The sequence below is a fragment of the Arvicanthis niloticus genome, chromosome 2 (genome assembly GCF_011762505.2).
Source record: "Arvicanthis niloticus isolate mArvNil1 chromosome 2, mArvNil1.pat.X, whole genome shotgun sequence".
Classification (NCBI taxonomy): domain Eukaryota; kingdom Metazoa; phylum Chordata; class Mammalia; order Rodentia; family Muridae; genus Arvicanthis; species Arvicanthis niloticus.
In genome coordinates, this window is record NC_047659.1 from 109,844,511 (window position 1) to 109,864,608 (window position 20,098).

General features: G+C 40.6%; 1 protein-coding gene across 1 annotated transcript in view; it reads left to right on the top strand.

Annotated features, from left to right (window-relative positions):
- Sptlc3 (serine palmitoyltransferase long chain base subunit 3) overlaps positions 1–20,098 on the top strand; it is a 118,180-nt gene that overhangs the window by 89,661 nt on the left and 8,421 nt on the right. Inside the window, exon 10 of the mRNA XM_034496555.2 lies at positions 17,827–17,962. Coding sequence (XP_034352446.1) covers positions 17,827–17,962 — 136 coding nt within the window. The remainder of the gene's footprint in view (positions 1–17,826; positions 17,963–20,098) is intronic.

Genomic DNA, 20,098 nt, shown 5'->3' on the forward strand with positions numbered 1-20,098 from the left:
CTTATAATTATAATGGGGCACTGTAGATTGCATTCCTGTGGTTCTTTAACACTAAAATTGATTCAGTCTTTGATTGGGTATCTGCTGTCCATTCTCTCTCCATCCCTTCTTCCTTAACTCTTCCCAGCCTCTAGTAAATCTATTCTGTGTTCTTACTGACATTGTAAAGTAGCATCTATCTGAGAGAAACCCTAACTAGTTAGAAGGGGAAAATATAAGTCATGCCATGCCGTTCCAATGCCATCAGTTTCCCACTCAATCCATATGCACTCCCGTGGCCCACAGGCTCTCCAGACTTCTCCTGCGCATTTCTCAGGCTCTTCCCCTTGATCTCCTAAGTTCTCAAATTCAGGAGCACTCAAACTAACTTCCACAGAAAGACCTTTGCACTTTCTGGTCCTTCTAGAATAGTTCTTATTTGTCTCGACTGTTTGCCACCCATCTCTGCTCAGAGTCGGTTCTCTGGAGGATCTGTCCCATCCTATGGGCTCAGCCTTCATCTCTCCCCTTCCCTTCACATCAGTTTTCATTCTATTCATGTGTATTCTTTCTTTCCTCTCATTGGAGTGCAGACTCCAAGAGAAGTGACTCTTTTCATTAAGCACACCAAGAACAGCACCCTGCAAGCATGGTCGCCATTCCTCGGCAAAGATTTATTGACCAACAGCAATGTTCTCCCTTGCCCTTCTGTCTGAACAAATAAATGCCTCTGATCTCCTTTGCATCACTGTGGTTGTGATTCCTTTCTTTGAAAAGCACTGATCCCTTTCTGCAGCATGGTCTTGCTGGTATCCTTCCAAATCAAACTTCCCTTCCCTCTTCTTCCTTTACAACCACTGTTTTCTGCTGCAGCAAACCTCTGAGGGGTGCACTACCCAGCCTGCTTGCTCAGATGTCACCAGGCTTGCTTTGGCTCCTATCCCTCCATGCTGGGGATTTTGGTCTTCTACTTCTATCCTGGTCTTCATCCTGCCCAGCTGGCCTTGACCTCTTGGCATGCTTCTCTCTTTAGTAACAACCTTCAGGTACTATCATCCTCTGTTTTTCCTTGTGTTGTTATTTTTTTCCCACCCCTGTCTGCACTTGTCCAAATCCTAGCCTCTGTTTCCTGTACAATTCCCTAACACAAGTGTCTTCTCATGGTTCCTTCCTTTTATATAACAATGTGATTCCACATCAGACTCTCCTGGAAGAATGGTTAAGACAGATTGCTGATGCCAAAGTAATTCTGCATGAATGCTATTTGTATTTACAAAAAGCCAGAGTGCTGCTCACAGTATTGGTTTTGGTTGGCCATCCTTTGAGATTTAACATTGAATAATGAACTCATCTTAGTCACTCTCTCCTTCCCAGCCAACACTAATGAGTTATGGATTTCTTATAGATAGAAAACATCATTTTCACATCATTGGCTATCAGCACATAACTGACACATAATAAACTATTGAGACATGTATTCAAATTGAATTGCAAGGCAATATGTCTAGTTCCAATTGTGCTGTGATACAGATGCTGATAAAATAGCTATTGGGACATTTTGGAGTCATTTATTCATCAAAAGAATTGAGCTCCAAATGTTGCACACCAGCCATCTAAATAACTGAACTTGCTCACCAAGGTCAGCCTTTTCACTTGTAATTCTTATCTATGTCCAAGTCTTCTTTTCCTCATAACATTTGTATGTTTATTGTAATGCCTTCAGTGTAGGAGGTTGGTGTTCATCTGTCTTCCATCACCTCATGTTTCAGGAGGATGGGAGAGCAGGATGGGAGGAAGAGGATGACTACAAACATAGTATGCTATGGTGGTTCTCAAAGAGGGGTCCCTAGACAAGCATGTCAACATCACCTGGGGCATGTTAGAACCTTACTAGACATTTTCATTTGAAATCAGAAACTCTAGGAACAAGGTCAACAAGCAGACTAGCCATCATCCATAGGCTTGGGAAGCAGCCTCATTTGAAAACCACATTTCCATATAAAAGGAAGGAACCAGGTAAGGATATTTTGCGAAGGGAAAAAGAACAGAGGACTGCTTTCCTGCAAACATAGACAGACCTAGACAAACTTGCAGAAAGGAAGCCTGAGGACTGGAAAATGTGAGAGAACCAGAAAAAGAAAAGTATGAAATATGTTTTGATGCACTCTTTTAAGCCACCATTTAAAGCCAAGCATGAACCGGGTTCACTCAGTTAGCATGAGTGCTTGTACATCATCCCTGGTATGACTGACCACTTAGCAAGAGGAATAGCAAAGTGCTTTTGCCCACAGGACTGTGTATTCTTCATAACAAACCCTCCTGTAAATCTGTGCTTTCATAAAAAGAAAACAAACTGAGATCTATAAAGTCATAAGAGCTAATGGTTACAACCCTAGTTATATCCTCCCCTTTGATCATCGCTGTCTGACCGAGATATTATTTCTCTAGTAATTCGTCCTCCTTGGGATACAAAGGTTGATGTCTATAAAAGCCACTTTAATTCATGTCTGTGTAGGTCTGGGGTACCATTGGTAAAGGGGAGATATCCTTTAGATCCTCAAAGCTATCTATATTTAAAAAGACTGCTATGGAAGTGCAACCTGATGATTCCACTGTTGAAGAAGCAAAACCAGGCAGATCCCCAGGCTTGCTGATCTGAGGCCAGTGAGAGACTCTGTCTGAACAAAAAAGAAAAAGGTGAATGGGACCTGAGGAGTAACACCCAAGACTGTTCTCTGGCCTCCGCATGAACATGTGCACATAGACACAAAAACAGTTCTTCTTTATGCATGCATAATAATAAGTATGTGTAATTCCAGCATTCAGGAGACTGAGGCAAGAAAATCTTCATTATGAGACTAGCCTGGGCTATAATAGTAACTTTGAGGCCAGCCTGGGCAACTTAATGAGACCCTATCCTCATTAAGCCATAAGGGGCAAGACAGAGGGCTCAATGACTAAGTGCAATTGCTGCTCTTGCAGAAGTTGTGAATTAAGTTTCCCGCACTTACAGCAGGCAGCTCACAACTGTAATTTCCAAGAAATCTAGTTTCCCTCCTCTAGTATCCACAAGCACCTGCACACAAATGATGCTTATACATATATCCAGGCACATACATATACACATAAACATAATAATTTGAAATACTAACCGTTGGCTAATTATTACTATTATCACATAAATTATTCCATCAGTGTGTCTACAGTAGGACTAGTCATTTTGATTAGTAAGTAGATCTACAGTGGCAAGTCTGATACATGTTGATTATTTATTTAGTGACTTATGGTTATATGGTTCAAAGTCATCACTTGAAACAATGGATTCTCCTATGGTTTGCTTGGCTTTCACTATGATTATCATAGTCCTTTCAACTACTTATCTTCCTGAGAGACTGTCACATTTTTGATGTCATGGTACTGAGTGATGTGGGCACTGTTTTAAGAAAAGATAATATGCTCAATCTAATGTGACATGTAAATGTAGGATTCTAACAGTTTTGTCATAGTTACAGATTTATATACTGATGGAAGATCCCATAAGGCACTTACATAGCCTCTTACATATTATAGAATTTTGTGTGACATCAGTTCTTTCACCTAAAAAGTTTAACTGGAAACAGGAGTGTGACATGATTCCAGCAATAATTAACAGATCTAATTTGGATGACTCAATTTTCCTTATGTAACGAAAATGGCTATAGAGAATCCATATCTATGATCTTAGAGTCAATTTCCAAGCTGTGACTTTGGTGTCAAGCTGCTAAAATAATCTCGAAATTTCTGAATCACAAAATTATCCTTTGGCATCACATGCCTAAAAATGATTTGTTGACAGCTAAGACACCAGTAATGCCAATTGACAGAAAAAGGATAGTGGAAATTTACTCCTACAAAATATACATGCAGAACTTCAGTTCCTAATGTGTGATATTTTATTTCATAAGGTTACATCTGCATCACTCCCAATCAAATTTCCTGTCTTTCAGGGACAAACTTATGAAGATAGAATTTGCTGTTATCTTCAAAATCTTGGGCTAGCTGTATGATTTCATTCAGTTTGGGTTTTGGCCAATCTCATTGGCTACTCTCAGGGATTTTTTACCTCCCAAGACACGTTCAATGTTTTAGCTCCACCTAAATAGCTTTTATTCCTCCCCAAAACCTACCAAAGCCCTCTCTGCCTCATGAATGCCTGACTATCTTTCTAAGCCCTAGTTCATGTCCCTAGTTCGGGGGCAGGGGGGAATCTCCACTTCATCCAGATTTCAGCAGTTTTGTTTTGCTGTTATTTATTCCAGTTGCCAAGTCACACACATTTCTAATGAAGCTCTTCAAATCAGTAGTGATCAGGTCTTAAATCATGTCTTGAGGCATCAAACTTGCAAATGACTGCATAAATGTTGGCTTGGGGACAAATCCGATCCCCCTCAAGCTTTGTAGCCTGCATACCATCTAAGAGCATTTGTACTGTCCTTCCCTTAAATGTGCTTGCTCTACAGAGCTATTTTGGCTCAAGTGTTAGAATTAGAATCACTCACTGAGTGGGTCCATTCATGAGCCCAAATCTAGATTCACTGTTCTATCCTCTTGATAAATGAATGCTTTTACATTGTGTCCACTAGGATTTGTCTAAACATAGAAGTGAAGTAGGTAGACTGAGTAATTCCAGCCATCACTACCCAAATAGCAGAAGCAAACAAACAGAACTGTGCCTTTAATTATCCAAGCAGGCTAACTGAATCCCTCACTTAACGCTTCTGATCGAGACACCATCTAAAATTCAAAGGTGCATTTGACTTTTTAATACATAGTAATCAACAGGAATTATGCCCCATCTAACCCTGTCTGTCCAAGAGACTGTATTTCTGAAGTAAAGGTGAGTAGGCTGACCTTAGTATCTGATGTGATCTTTTGCTCCCTCCTTCCCTTTCTTCCTCTGTCATAATGAGCATCTGTACTTCAATGTCTTTTTCTGTGGGGTTACGATGTGCATGGTAATGAGAAGTTGAGAAACTAAAATTCCACAGGAAAATGTGGGTTTTCTTTTATACTACACAGCTAATAAAAGGCAGCAGGGCATTAGGATTCTGGATTCTTGATAGCTTTTTATAGTAATCACTCATTACAGATATTTGGATTGGTGACAGTATCTTGGTTGAGAGAACAAACAATTCCCAACATATCATTCGTTTAGCACAATAGTAATTTACTTCTTCCTTGAGTTAAAAGGTGGAGACACAGGATTGCAAGTTCGGTGCCAGTCTGGATAACATAGCAAGACTCTGTCCCTAAACAAAAAGTAAAAAGAAGCCTGGGGCTGTAAAGATGTACACTTGCCAGTGTGTGACACCCTCAGCTCAGTCCATAGTACATACAGTAAGAGGGAAGAGGATGAAGACTTTTTTCAAAAATAGACTCCCAAACTTGCCAACAGGGCAAGGAACTTGGACTATGCATGACACTTTCATGGGCTGTGACTGGAGAGGTATATTACCTTTCTCCTCCAAAATCCACTGGCCATAACCTAATCACATGATTTTGCCAAACCACAGAGAAGCCTGGAAGGGAAAAGAAAACCATCTATCGACTCAGGAGAGTAAAACTCACCTTTGGGAAAAAGGTTACCAGTCTTCACCATCCTCAGACTTCCTGAGGGGCGTTACAATCTTGTCTGTTTTAGGCAGTTAACCAGTCTTTCTCCAGGAACTGAGCAGATAAATTCTTGAATTGGGTATGAGTAAGTCAGAACAAAGGGGAAATGGAACTAGTAGGATCTCTTTCCTTCGTGCAAGCTCTCAGGGCTACCAGCCCTACTTGACTACAACCACTTCTCTTTTCTTCTTCATAGAACTGTGTTCCACCAAAGTACATGGTAATAGTGTTATCATTGTGTTATAAACTCTGAAGCACCATATACTTTGTGGTAGCAGAAAATGGATCCTGAGGATAATAATTTACTAGAAAAAAATTAAAATTGGCACAAAATTAGAAAAGGTCTTGAATTTCTGCAGAAACTGAGAAAAGTCATTTTTGGAAAAATTTTAAGGGCTATAATGAAACAAAAAATGGTACTGTTATCAGAAATTTATAAATTGTAATTTAACAATGTGACCACTTGGGTTAATTATATGAACTTGGATAGATTTACTTTTTAGTCAGTTTCTACTCTCCCACTTAGCTCTCCTTGAATTCTTTTGAGAGCAGAGATTAAGGGAAACTAGTATCTAAGGAGGGACAGAGCCTCGAGTGTTCATATTGTGGTCACAGCCAACCCTTGGCTTACTGAGTGACCAAACACAGAAGTCTTAATTCTGAACCCAGAGAATGGGACCTGAATATTCCATACCAAGATTGAGTTCATAAGAAAACACCCTGATCAGCTTCACCCTAAGCATTTCACTGTCTTAGAATAGAACCTTTTGTTACTATTATTACGTGGTTAAGTGGGCAAGTTCCTGCCAAATAGTTCATTCTGAGACTTCTGTAAAATTTCTAAAGCTTAAATGTCTAGGTTTCATTCAGTTGCTAAGAGAAGTGTTAAATAAAATGCCAAAGTCTTTCATGTAACCTCACTATTTTGAAACTCATTTTTTTAACATGCCTTTTAGAGAGAAGACAAAAAAAAAGAAAAGAGAAAAAAATAAGTAAGTGATATTTAGAATATATTTAACCTAAAAAAAAAAAAAACCAAAAAAAAAAAAAAAAAACACCAACTACATTTCATTTCTGAGTCCTTTTGTCTAGATTATCCCATCCATTCTGATCATTTGAAAGGTTATCATGAGACTAGCAAGGGAAGCACTGACCCAGCTCCTACCCCAAGGTGGACGTGGAGAAAGTGGCACCAGCCCTTTCCAGCTGTGACCCTCAACCTTTGCTCTGATCTCTGGAACAGGACAGACATATTTTTACACTAGAGTCTGATAGGTTTAAAGACAACAGTGTCTAAGTGTGAAGATTTAGGGCATCGAGACAGAGAAAGAAGGGAGCAGGGTGGGTGACAGCCATTAGCTCTCAGGAGGAATTTTCTCTCTTCTCCACTGTTTGTTTTTCCCATGAGATGCAGGACAAACTTCTTTCATCAGATATTGCTTTGCTTCCATGCTGTTTGCTAGCTGCGAAGTACACTTACTCGTTGGTATCGAGGCTTATCTTTTATGTGTTTCTCTGGAAATTTGTTCTTCACGCAAAACTCTGTCCCTTCTATTACGAAGAGATAGTAAGAAGCCAAAAAGGACTGTGATCCACAGGGTAAACCATCTATCTTTAAACAAGCAGTTTAAAAGGTCTTCTCACATTGCTCATTGTCTTTTGCATCAAAGAGCTTGGAGAATAGGAAACGGGCCCTCCTGCCCGTTTTTTTTTTTTTTTTTCCCTTCCAGTCAAAGTCAGCAACATGTTTGCTCTGTTCCTCTGAGATCCCTCGATGTATGTTAGAGGCATTGACAGAATTCCATGCAAAGTGCACTGTCTGAGGGTCCTGGCATTGAAGGCCCTTGGCATTGTTGAGGGAGGAATTAGCTGCTGCTTCCTAAATACATTTGCCACTTGGTTACCAGCTGGAGACAGAGAAAGAAGCCGAGAAGGAAACAGAGGGCACGGAGAGCTGCGTTTTCTAAATGGTTTCAGGCCACTGGCATTTCAGCAATAGCTAATACAAACCAGATGTCAGGTGCTACGCTCCACTGGCTTTCAACTGAGGGCCTGCCTCAGTCCATGATTAATCACCTGTGCTAGTGGGTAGAGAAGGTCTACCTGGTCTTTTTGTGTGAGCAGACCTAAGGTCGGGGTCAGCAATCAAGGTGGCAGACATGTGCCTCCCTGCCTTATTACTGCTTATATATGCACAGGACAACTTGAGTTTGTCCAATGAACACAAAATTAGCCAACACACTGAACCCTTGGATAGGAAGGAAATGTTTTCCTGGTTACACAGAAACGTGTGGCCAACTTTTCCAGGACCTTGTGCCTCCTCATTTGCTTCATCTTAGGGGTTAGCGAATGATAGAATTTTTATGTCAGACTAGTGAAATCAGCCCTGGCTTGTGAGTCCTTACAGAGTTTCCCTAACAAAGAGTAAAGGAAAGTGTTTGTTTTTTTAGATGTTACAGGGGCCAAGATCCTGTGGCCTCTTCCTCTCAGTCATTCAAAACCCTGCCAAAGCTTCTTCCTCCTCTTAGGCTCTCAGTAAAAAGACTCTGAGACAGAGGACGTGTAATGTGGAATCCCATACGTGGAATCCCATACGTTTCAGTACAACTAGAGATGCAGAGAAGACAACTCTATTTGTCTCATATACAGTGAAAAAGAGCTGGTGTTCTACATCAGCCTTTGTTTCTCTCATCGTGAGCTCATTTACAACTGTGCAGTGAAACGTATTCAGCCTCACTCTGGTAGAGGAAACCAGCTACCTCACCAGCCACAGCTGGGGAGGATTAAGCAGGTGGATTCATGCCTAACGAAGCCCAGCATGTGTGAGTTTGAGCTAGAAGGAATGTATTAGCTTTCTGTTTCTGCATAACAAATTGCCCTAAGTGGCTGCTTAAAACAATGCCCGTTTATTATCAGTTACTTTGTGGAGAATTTGAGCAGAGCCTCCCAGGAGGCTGAAGGAAGATGGCACCATCTACTCTTTTCAAAAACTCAGGCTCCACTCCCATCACCAAACTCAATTCTTTGGAGCTGTTGAACTGAGGTCCCCATTTTCTGGTTGGCTGGATGCCAGAGTCATTCTCCACAGGTGGCGGTCACTCCTTCCTTAGCAGGTAGCTCCTTCATTCTCAAAGACAGTAGAAGAGTCTCCTGAGTCAGGCCTCTTTCCTCAAATCGCTTTCTTCCAGAAGGCCCCCATCTAAGAGGTCACTGCACCAAGGAGTTGCTGCTTGTTCATCTCTCTAGAGTTTTCAAAAGAGAGAGAGAGAGAGAGAGAGTGTGTGTGTGTGTGTGTGTGTGTGTGTGTTCGTTCACACACATGTGTATGAGACGACTGCAAGGGTTGCATTGCCAGCAGTGATCTGCCTCAAACTGAATACTAAGAATGAAAATTACTCCAGAGAACATTGAACACTAAATTTGGAGAGACAGGAAAGAAATGAAAGCAAATCCCTCACACACACACACACACACAAACCTAGAAGGACTAAAGGACAGCCTGATAAACTGTAGTGACGTTGGCCTTGAGGATAGCCTTTGGGAGCAAATTCAAGCTAAGCAGCCAGGTTTTAGCTCAAACTCATGGTTTTTACTATTTTCGAACTGTGAAAATTTTTTGAGGCCCATTGTATAAAACACATATTTTGTTTAATTTTACAACATTGAATTTCTTCTGTGCCTGTCGCTCCACTAAGTGATTACTATTCAATCTTCATACTAGAAAGAAATGTGCAGCATTATTCTCACTTCTACGGGTGAAGAAGGGAAGACGTGGAGGGAGGAAACACAGACCTGTGACAGGGGAGTCACTTTTGAACCCTGTAAACTGGGTTCACAGCCCTCTGGCACTCGACCCTGGTGTTGGTGTTATGTGGGGGAAGGATCAATACTGGGCTCCATCAGAACCCCACTTCTGAGCAAATAGTTTCCACAGTTCAAAAAACCAAAGTTTTTAAAATGAGCTTGCTGGCTGCCCCTCCCTATTAAAGCTTGCTGGTGGCAGCTTTGATATCCCTGACTTCTAGTCCTTTCAAGAGGGTGCTATCAACTCAGTTACTCAGTCCAGGACCTTCCTTTTGACACATCCTTTGCCTCTGTGTCCCATCTTCAAACAAGCTACCACTCTGGCTAACTTATATCACCTCCAGCTTATATCCTAACCCTACAAAATTCCTCTTCCTCATTCACCCACCCCACTGCCCCAAACAGATCATTTTCTACTTTTGATACTGCTATCTTTCCATTATCAACTTCCCAAATCAGACTTGGTGGAATTTGAATTACATTGGTCTAGTTCACTTGTCCTTCCATCAATGCATTCAAGCATGTGAGCAATGGAGCCGTCCATTCTGGTAACTCAAAGCAAACTTCCATGCACAAGTCATGAACTTACCACTTTCAAATTTCTTCTCCAAACTCCCAGAGCATTTCTTCCCTGGGGCACTTAATGCTTTACATTCTATTATGATAATATTAATCTTCTAGTTTGGAGGAGCCTGGAAAATAGTGGTATCTAAGTTATTCTTCAATTGCCATAATGAAACAGGATGACCAAGGCAAATTATAAAATAAAACATTTAATTTGGGACTCATGTTTGAAGAGTGTTAGAGTCTATGACCACCATGGTGAGGAACATGGCAGCAAGCAAGCATGATGCTGGGTCAGTAACTGAGAGCTTACATCCTTATCAACAAGTGAGACAAAATGAGCTAACTGAATCTTCAAAGACTGCTCCCAATGACATAGCCCCACCAATAGGAGAACATCTCCTAGTTCACTGACCAGGGAATCAAGCATTCAAATATACAAGCCATAGGGACTATTCTTATTCCAATGGCCACAAGTGGGTACCCTCATCTTTCAATTCTCTACCAAATACAGCTGTTATCTGTATATGAAAAGCCATACATCAGCAAATTCTGAGTTATCATCCTCTCAAAACCTGGGGAAGTACATAGATCAGCAAGTACCATCATCCCCATCATCCCCATCTTCCCCATCATCCCCATCACCCATCATTCCCACCACATCGACTGGTGAACTGACACATAACCAGGTGTTAGTTTTTTATCTTCAAAAAAGGGGGGGGGGGTCACATAGAACCTCCCACCAAATATACTGACTGGTCCCAGAAACTCTTTGGATTGTTCTCTGCTGTCTTCAGTTACAATTTATTTTATTGTTATTATTACCCTTATCATCATTATTATTGTTATTGAATCAACAACCTCAATGTAATGTGTCACTTTGAGCAGTGGTTCTTAACTATAGGAAGACATCATAATTGTCCCATGAGCTCTTCTAAAAGGTCAACCCCAGTCCTTCTAGAATATAATCTCTGAAGTGGAAGGTTAATATGTCTGCTAGTTCTTTTACTTGTTGTATGAAATAATGGCTTTTCATTATTTTCATACATTATGTTTATATATTCCCATCACCTTCGATTGTCTCCCTTCCTGCTGCTCTCTGTCTTCCCTCAAAATACTGTCTTCTTTATACTTTCATATGAACACACACATACATATATGTATGTTACATATATGCATATATACATATATATATTGATTCTGCACATAAGAAAATTTGTCTTATTTTCCTATTACCATTAATTTTTAAAAATTACAGAAACCTTTGGTATGTTAAAAATTACTAATTCATAAGGGTTCTGGGAAGTGCATGCCTTCTTTAATGTACTAAATTCTACTATTAGAGACTTGCTAAGATATTACTCTCCATTTAAATGCAAATTAACCATTCAATTAATAATATTCATCAGACAGTATCATGGTGATACACATGTCAAATGGCATGCGTTACTCTGTGCATGCCATTTTCTATCTGCCTCTTGATTAGATCATTTCTTTTCAAAAGAGCTCCAGAATCCCACCGTCCATTTCTGCTTCCACAACCAGCCCAGTTTCTGTATGTCATAAGAGCTTTCTGTGTGTCAAATGCATGTGTCCTTATGTCATGGGACTCACACATAACCAATGAGCCAACTCTTGAGAATCTTATAAGCAGATCCAGTTTCCACGTTATCTTGGCAATACTTTCATAATCCACAAGCCTCAGTTTCCACGTCTGTAAAGGATTCCAAAACATCACTCTCTGGCTCCTCCTTGATGTACAGATGACCTCTTTCATCCTGCTCGGTGAGTCAAATCCCTGTCAGTGTGTTGGAGTAGCTTTGTAGTAGTAGCTCTTCCGAGCCCTTGAAATCAGGCCATGAAGATAGCTGCTCCTGCCTGAAGTCCAATCTGCCCCTCTGTGTACATTCCCCAGGGCCAAGACTGCACAGACTAAAGAGCCCCTGGCACATGTGTATGTAGCTATAAAACATGCCGTAACCTTGGAATCCTGACATCAAAAGGGAGAGCTCCACTGCCTTATAAAAATGTGTGCTTCTCTAAGCAAACCACTCCAAATGCTGTTGTCTCCACCCTGCTGGGAAGCCTGTCACTGCTAATGTGGTTCTTACCGTTCTCACCACCCGTAGCCTCTTCATCTTCCCTGAGATCCCTCTGCCCCTGAGTGTCTTGGAAACAAAATGTCCTGTCTGGTGTCCAGTGCTTAAAAATAACAGACACTGGGTTCCTGCTGCCACATGGAAACTTTACTGCCAGGGCTGCTCAGCACCCCACACTCTGGGTCACGCCAGGGAAGAAGTCAGGGGAGCTCCAGGACTAAGAAAGGGTTTAGACTACTGTAGTCATTCTCTAATGTCAATTTGATTTTCCACGGGCTAATTTTTTTCTGAAATACCAACTGCTTAAACAGTGAGAAATGTTTTACAGAAAGATACTTTCCATCTATGGAGACAAGGACCTCATTTTTCAAGTAATACTGCCTGAGCTGAAATGTTAGATTGCCCAAGTCAGTGTTCTGACAGTAGTGGTGTGCTAAATAATTTAAGTCAGTGCAGGCAGTGTGTATTCCCATGTGTCCATTTCTAAGCATGAGAAATGCTAACATAAGTCACCCATTGGCATCTGGGTATATATACATTCCTCTGCTAGAAACTGAGAGTGACACTATGTTGGCCCAGGAGGGCATCAAACCATCTCCTTTTCTTTCTGCATTGTAGAGAGTAATGCCTGCCCACCCACCTGCTCCACCCCAGAGCATGCCAATGATTTGGTGGGGAAGACATTTTTCTCCTTTAAGACAGGTCACTGGCCGTTTCCACTCTCCGAAATTCCTTCTGCTCCTCCTGGAGACTGAGTTGTCCTAAACATATTTCTGGAAACGCCACAAACCATTGTTTTTATTAGGGGACTGCAAAGCTTTGTAGTGAGAGGCTTTGTGTTTTATTTGTTTTCCTTCCTCTGCCCCAGCTGTTTTTGTTTTAACAGCATCGGAGGGAAGGTTAAAGTACTCTGTGGCCTCTGTTAACCCAGCTCATCTCTCAGGCGGGTAGGGCTGGAAACCTGAAAGGCAGGGATGGCAGCACATAGCTTCTTTGCAGGCATGGGTTCACCTCTAACCGTACCTACCTTCTGACAGGGATGAGGCAGATCAGGGGCTGATCTCAAGTTGAATGAACAACTTGTAGCAGATAACTCCCAGGAAAGCAGGTTACCCACAGGAAAGGAAATCTGAATTCAGTAGCTTTCCTAGATACGATATCAAGAGGCTACTGCTAACTCTCATTTTTTTTTTTTTTTTTATTTTCAAATCCAACTTTAGAGTCAAAAAGTAGCCAGGTACCTCCCACAAGCATGCACAGCCTTATAGGCGAACTGGCAAAGCACCAGTTTCTGAAATTTCCAACTCTCTTTTTGAAAATCAAAATGCATGCCCAGTGCTACTCCGAGAGTGCACAACTCAATGGGTCTTGGGTGCAACCTTGGCGTGTGATTGACTCTACAACCTCTCCAGGTGATGCCAAGGCGACAGTGAGGCTGCTGAAAACTAGGGGAACTGAGAATTGACTCCCAAGTACATCCTGGATGCCAGTTGACACATTCATTGGGCCTCTTGCTTTAAACAGTCTTCATTTCTAGCCCATCTTCCTGAGATAATCTTATCTTTACCTTGCAGATAACAGTCAATTTTTTTTAAGGACTGAAGTTATCCAGGTCGAGCTTGATGGTAGTTCACTTAACTCTGAAGCCTGTTCCTTCCCCCTGACATCACTCAGACCCAAGTTTAGCAAAATAAATACATAAAAGCCTGTGTTAGAATCATCTCATTCATTTCTTTAGCTGGCTGGGACCCTTTCGGTCTTGTGTGGAACCTGCAGAAGAAGAAGCTGAACCTCTGTAATTAGAGGCTTTATGCCTTTCAAACAGGATCTGGCTGCAGTGCCCAGTCTGCAGAATGCCTGGGTGCTGTCTCGACAGCAACCGTTCCTGTGCACAAGAACCCTGCCAAGTATTTCTTCTGCTTTTACCAAGCTCTCTTCAAGCACGGATCTCAAAGCACACCATAATTAGTACAATCACCCACATCCTGTCTAGATGAGCAGCGTTTTATATGTACAAATTCCCCTTTGCCCCCAGGCCCTTCAGGAGAATGCAAATGTTTTCGACTTTAAAGAGTGAGGAATCAAGTAATTGAAAGGAGCTGTATCTTGGCCAATACCAAAGACCTCAAAGGCATTTATAGTTGACCTGTATGAGAAAGCGTGGTGACTACAAAGTGTGTCATGGTGGCTTATCAGCCGTAACTGTGCTGATAAGTGGTTCAAAGACAGGAAAGACCAGACAAAAATGACCCTTCCAGTTCTTACAGATCAGATGAACTCAGAACCAAAATTCTGACCAGTTTTATTAAGTTTGCAAAGCTTCTAGAAATAGTGAAGTAGTGACACTCGATTATGATCCAGTTACTTGAGTTAATTGAGGAAGAGAAGACAGACGGGGCCAATTAAGTAGCTGGGCTGTCCAATGATAGATGAGTCACTGTAGGCAAGTGCAAAGATAATGCCACTGGGAAAAGCAATTTAAATCATCTGTGTACTTCCCGACCAGGAAATCCTCCGAGTCTTTGAGGGGGAACATTTAGGAACCATCAGGCCCAGCCTGATGAAGTCATCTGTTCGTCGTGTAGCTAACAATCAACAAAAGTGCTGAGCACACAAGAAGACAGGCCATATGGAATACATTTGGGTGGATGGGATGTATATCCACGCCTTCTTCTCAATCACCTTCATATCACATCTTACCACATCCCTCTGGTAGTCAGTTGGCCTATTCTCCCCGCTCTATGCTCTTATCTCCCTAGACATAGAGTTTCAAAGTATAGGTGAATTTTTAAGGAAAACAGCACCCCTTCTAATTTCTAGTTTTATACTTCACAAAGGACACTCCATGTACACATACAAATTCCCAAGAGACATTTCAGCATATTATAAAACAATTATTTTTTAAATGACTTAAGACGTTGTATCTACTCTGTAGAATTTATACAGATGGCCCTGCATATTTTCAGATTCCACACAATTGACAAATCTAGAAATGGAGAGCAGAGAATTTTTTTATTGTTGTTTCATTTGGTTCTTGAAGCATGAGTGAGTGTGGGGGGGGGAGACTATATACATGAAAGTAAATCATTCCTGCAACTCCGAGTCTCAATCCAGTGGCCCACCCAGAAATGTTGCTATCAGTGATTGCCATGTTGAAACGTCCAGGAATATTATTTCATCTCCTGCATGTTCTCTCTCTCCCTCTTTCCCTCCCTTCCTCCCTCTTTCCTCCTCCCTCCTCCCTCTCCATCTTTCCCCCTCCCTCCTTCTTCTCTCTCTCTCTCTCTCTGTCTCTAGCTCTCTCTCTCTCTCCTGCCTTTTAGGTTCACCCTTATCACAACATTTAAATGCTGGATTCTTCCATTTGTCTACACGCATCCCTCCTCTTTTTCTTCAGGCAATCTTCCCTTGCTCAGGCTCATCACAATTCCCTTAGTTCTCTACCATCCTCCTATGGTACCCATCATTGCACCGTTGAATTGTTGGCTTGCTTTCTCTAACTGGCTGTTCTTCTCTGATAGTTTTCTACTTAATAACTTATTCACACTTTAGATTCCAGCCTGATCATCATTGAAGCCAGGCTACCTTAGGCTTGCTCTAATCTTCCTAGTGTGAACTATCATAATACCACATAACTTTCCTTTATAGTGTTCATTAGAGTCATGGATGTATCTATATAATCTATAACTTTATGCATATCCATATCTATCCAATCTGACTGTTTGATTTCACATCTAGCTTCCCACAGATCATAATTCTTTTCTGCTTATGTATCTTCTCCTCTCATTGCTACCAGTGAACTTTGTCTGTTCTCCACAGATTGCCCCCCTTTTCTTAACCAGTGACTTATTCTATCTCATGGATTCTGCTACAACTTTTTCTCCCCTTTCTTCTAATTTTATCCTAGCAACTGTTAGTTTTAAGTTTTTCAGATCTAAACTCTACTAGCAAGAAGATATGGTTGGCTTAACTAGTATCTGTCATCTCTTTGTAAAAATTCCTGTGACAGTCTACATCATGATTCCCTGATCAATATCCAAATGAACTCCCCTTAGGTCAAGGGAATCTCTACCCCCTATCTGTGGCCAGGATTAAGGAGTTAGAATGCAGCAGATGTTTTGTTTTTGTATTTTTTTTTTTATTTTTTTCTCTATCAAAATCTGCTTACCAGGAATGAGAAAAGTTGGAAAAGGATCTTCCTCAAAAACTGGAGTTAGATAAGGAGCAATTACAGAAAGGAATCCTGGACAAATGAGGCATTTAACATCCCATCTCTTGATGTTCTACTCAACTAAATCTTCATTCCTCTGCATGTACAGTTGGCACAATTAGGCAATTAATGTTAGGTCCCTTTGGAACTCAAGATCAAAGAAAAGTTGTGAAAGAAGATCTAACGTATTTGGGAAATGATTGATCTTATCATTCAACACACGAGAAGGCTACATAAACAAATGACTTCAGGAGGACAGTCTATAGGTTCACATCACTCCTTGTGTCTATACTTTCAGGCCCTACAGCCAAAGTGGAAGGCTTAATAAGGTCTCCCCTTTATCAGGCTTTGAACTCTTAATCCTCAATGTCTGTCCAACCCTTTACAACATGAGGCCTTCTCCACTTTTGCTACTATAAAATACTGGCTTAATTATGATCAATTATTATTGTAGAGATTAGAATTTTATTACAGATTAGAAAAGATAGCCACCATCTATACATTATCTAGACAGAACACTAGTATAGAGGTTAACAAACCAAATTCTAGAACCCAATTTCTTGGGCTAAATTCTATCTCGAATAGCTACAAACTTTATAAATTTAAGTACTTGCTTTCCATTATGTATTATATAAGATTACAGTACCCATCTTGATACTGTCATAATAAAGTAGAAATAGATAAGTTACTGTATGGTACCTGCCTATAACTGTGATGACATTATATATGGATTATAATCATTGTTACTGCTGCTGTCTTTTCAATATTTATTTAATTGTCTTTGTCTCTTTCTCTGTCTCTGTCTCTCTCCCTCATCACCCTCTGTGTGTGTGTGTGTGTGTGTGTGTGTGTGTGTGTGTTGCTTGGACACACACATGTGCATGCACATGCAGGTGCGTGTGTAGATCAATAGAACAGAGGTCAACTCTCAGGAGTCACATCTTTCCTGCCCCCTTGTGGGATCCAGGGATCAAACTAAGGTCATCATACTTGTGCCTATAACCACTGATCTATCTCACCAGCACTCTATTCATATTATTTATTGATATTGTTGTATCATGCCTGGTCAAAGTAGTGGCCATCTGTCACTAGAAACATTTGCTCACAGAAAAGACCACTTACTGGTTCACATAACAGAAAGTCCAAACAATTGTACTAGCTTAGCCATGGCTAGATTCGAGTGTGTGTGAGTGTGTGTGTGTGTGTGTGTGTGTGTGTCTGTGTGTCTGTGTGTGTGTATTTCTTATTACACTCACTTCCTGAGTTAATATTTAAAGCATTTGCCATAGAGTCTATACACAAGAGGTACTTGCTCCCACTTGTCCTATAGTATTTAACACACCCTTCTCCCATATTGTCTCCTAAGCACAGCACAGGACTTGTGTCTGATCACCTGTTTTCAACTCTTCTTAGCTGATAAGCAAGCCCTCAGAGGGGAAAATGCTTGCCAAGTTGATCTAATCTCTACTTCCCTCTTCCTGATAGAGATTGAAGGGTTTCATGCCTGTGTCCTTTCAGGTATACAGAGAATACAACAACTTAGAGAAAACATAAAATACTTCCGACGGCGACTGATAGAGATGGGATTCATCGTCTATGGTACTGACTTCTCTCCCGTGGTCCCTGTGCTCCTCTACATGCCTGCTAAAGTGTCGTGAGTAGCCATCAACCCTCAAAATCAGGCCAACGCCCAGTGTGCCATGACAGAGATGGGATATTTTATGCCATGAGGTTTTTCTGTGCATGAGCTAGATTATGTGCTTGAGGATGCGCTTAAGTTCTGACCTCAGACACACAGCTTCTCAGAAGTCATCAGCAGGCATCTTCAGAAGTTTTTCCATGTACCTTCCAGAAAATATAGGCATAGGCACTAAGGCCCACCTCTCTATACCATTTTCAAGCTCTGAAAATATGGAAAAAGGGTTTATATGAATTGAAAGAGAGATGGTCTTGAGCCTCCTTCTGACACAAGATTGTCCCTCCAACACATAATCCCAGTATTAGAGCTTTCTCTTTGACCCACCATTTATCTACCTGAACAGATAGATAATTCATAATACAAAAAATACCATTAAAAGATTTTGGAATCTAGTCTGTTGAGAACTCATCCTGAATAGAAGTGAATCATAAATTCTCAAAAGGTTCATTCTTCTAAACATATCCTGTGTGATTTTTTTTTTTTTTTTTTTTTGCCACGGCAAAATATCAAGCACTTAAACCTCTCATGTGAGTGAGCTATTTAGTAGGTTACATCATCAGCATCAGTCAGCCCTGTGTTCACAAATGTAAGTCAAAGAAACAATGCACTGAGTGTCCAAGGGGACAGAATATAACACCATCCTACTCAGTGCAATGTCAAGGGAGGAGTGATAGTGGAGACTCTACACAGCCACTAATCTAACCACTCTACCTTCTAACTTTTGAGGGCACAAAAGAACACATGCACTTATTCAAAAATGACTGGGTAAATAGCATACTCTAGAAGGAAGATTTCAACCCTAGATAATGTCTACCTAATATTTTATTACTAGCTCAAAAGAAGACACTCAACATAAGCTTGTTGAGATTCACAATGCATGGTAACAGAGTAAGAGAAGTAAGCAGTGTACAAGAAGATGGAGACCAAAATTAAAATCTAAACAAGTTGGATGAGTGAATAATCCAATGTGGATCTCATTAATAGCAAAAAAAGAGCATGTTTTTAATTAAATTTGTTTTATGCTGATACATAAAATATAAAAATTATGCACATTAATAGGGTATCACAATGTTTCTTCATGCTGAAAATATTTTTTTAAAAACTTTATTTGAGCTTTTAAAGATACACAACATGTCATTGTGATACACAATCAGCCAGTAGTATACTAACAGGACTGAATTTTAAATGCATTTCAAATCTACTAATCCTATCTATTTGCTGTAGCAGTTGTCTTTAGTGTTGTAGTAAGAGGTTCAGAATCGTTTTGGCTCATATTCTCTCTTGGAGAATACTGGACAAGTGAGCCAACAACCTTCTGAATACCAGATTCCTCCTGATGAAATTAGATAGATTAGCGCTCCCTTCCTGAGAATACATAAATAACCCTGATTTAATACAGTAAAGAGCTGAGGATATAATTCAATAATAGAACAGTGACCTGACACACAAAATCCTGGCTCCACTCTGCAGTACTGAAGAAAGAAAAAAGAAAGAAAGAAAGAAAGAAAGAAAGAAAGAAAGAAAGAAAGAAAGAAAGAGTATCTGCAGCATCTGGAATGATGTTTTTCATGTAAGAGTAATTCAAGATCTGCTGTTGTTAATAACTTTAATCACATATATACTGCTTATTAATACAGCTCTTGATGCAATGTAAGTATCCCACCATTGCCAACCATTATACACTGTACTAACTAGTAGTAGTTTCAACTGAAAAGAAAGTTAAGTTGCCATGGTTACATGGCTTCCCAAGATAATCATTGTAGTTAATAAAAGCAGAACTCCTAGAAAAGGACTGAACATGCTGCTACTCTGCATAGGTTATGCTATATTGGACCATAGATCCTGGTTCCCTGCATCTTATGATTTTTCTTTACGAGAAGCTAACATTGCTGATGCTGATTATATTCTAAATAAGGCTTTTTAACCTCTCTGAACACTCATCATGGGTGCAGTGCTTGCCCCTAGTTTATAAATGGGACTACGAGACTAAGAAGGCTTAGATTACCTTCTTAGATTCATCCAGGTTGTGATCAGGAGCCTAAGAATCCAATGCCATTTTCCTTTGCCCATGGACCGAAGCTCTGAAGCCTG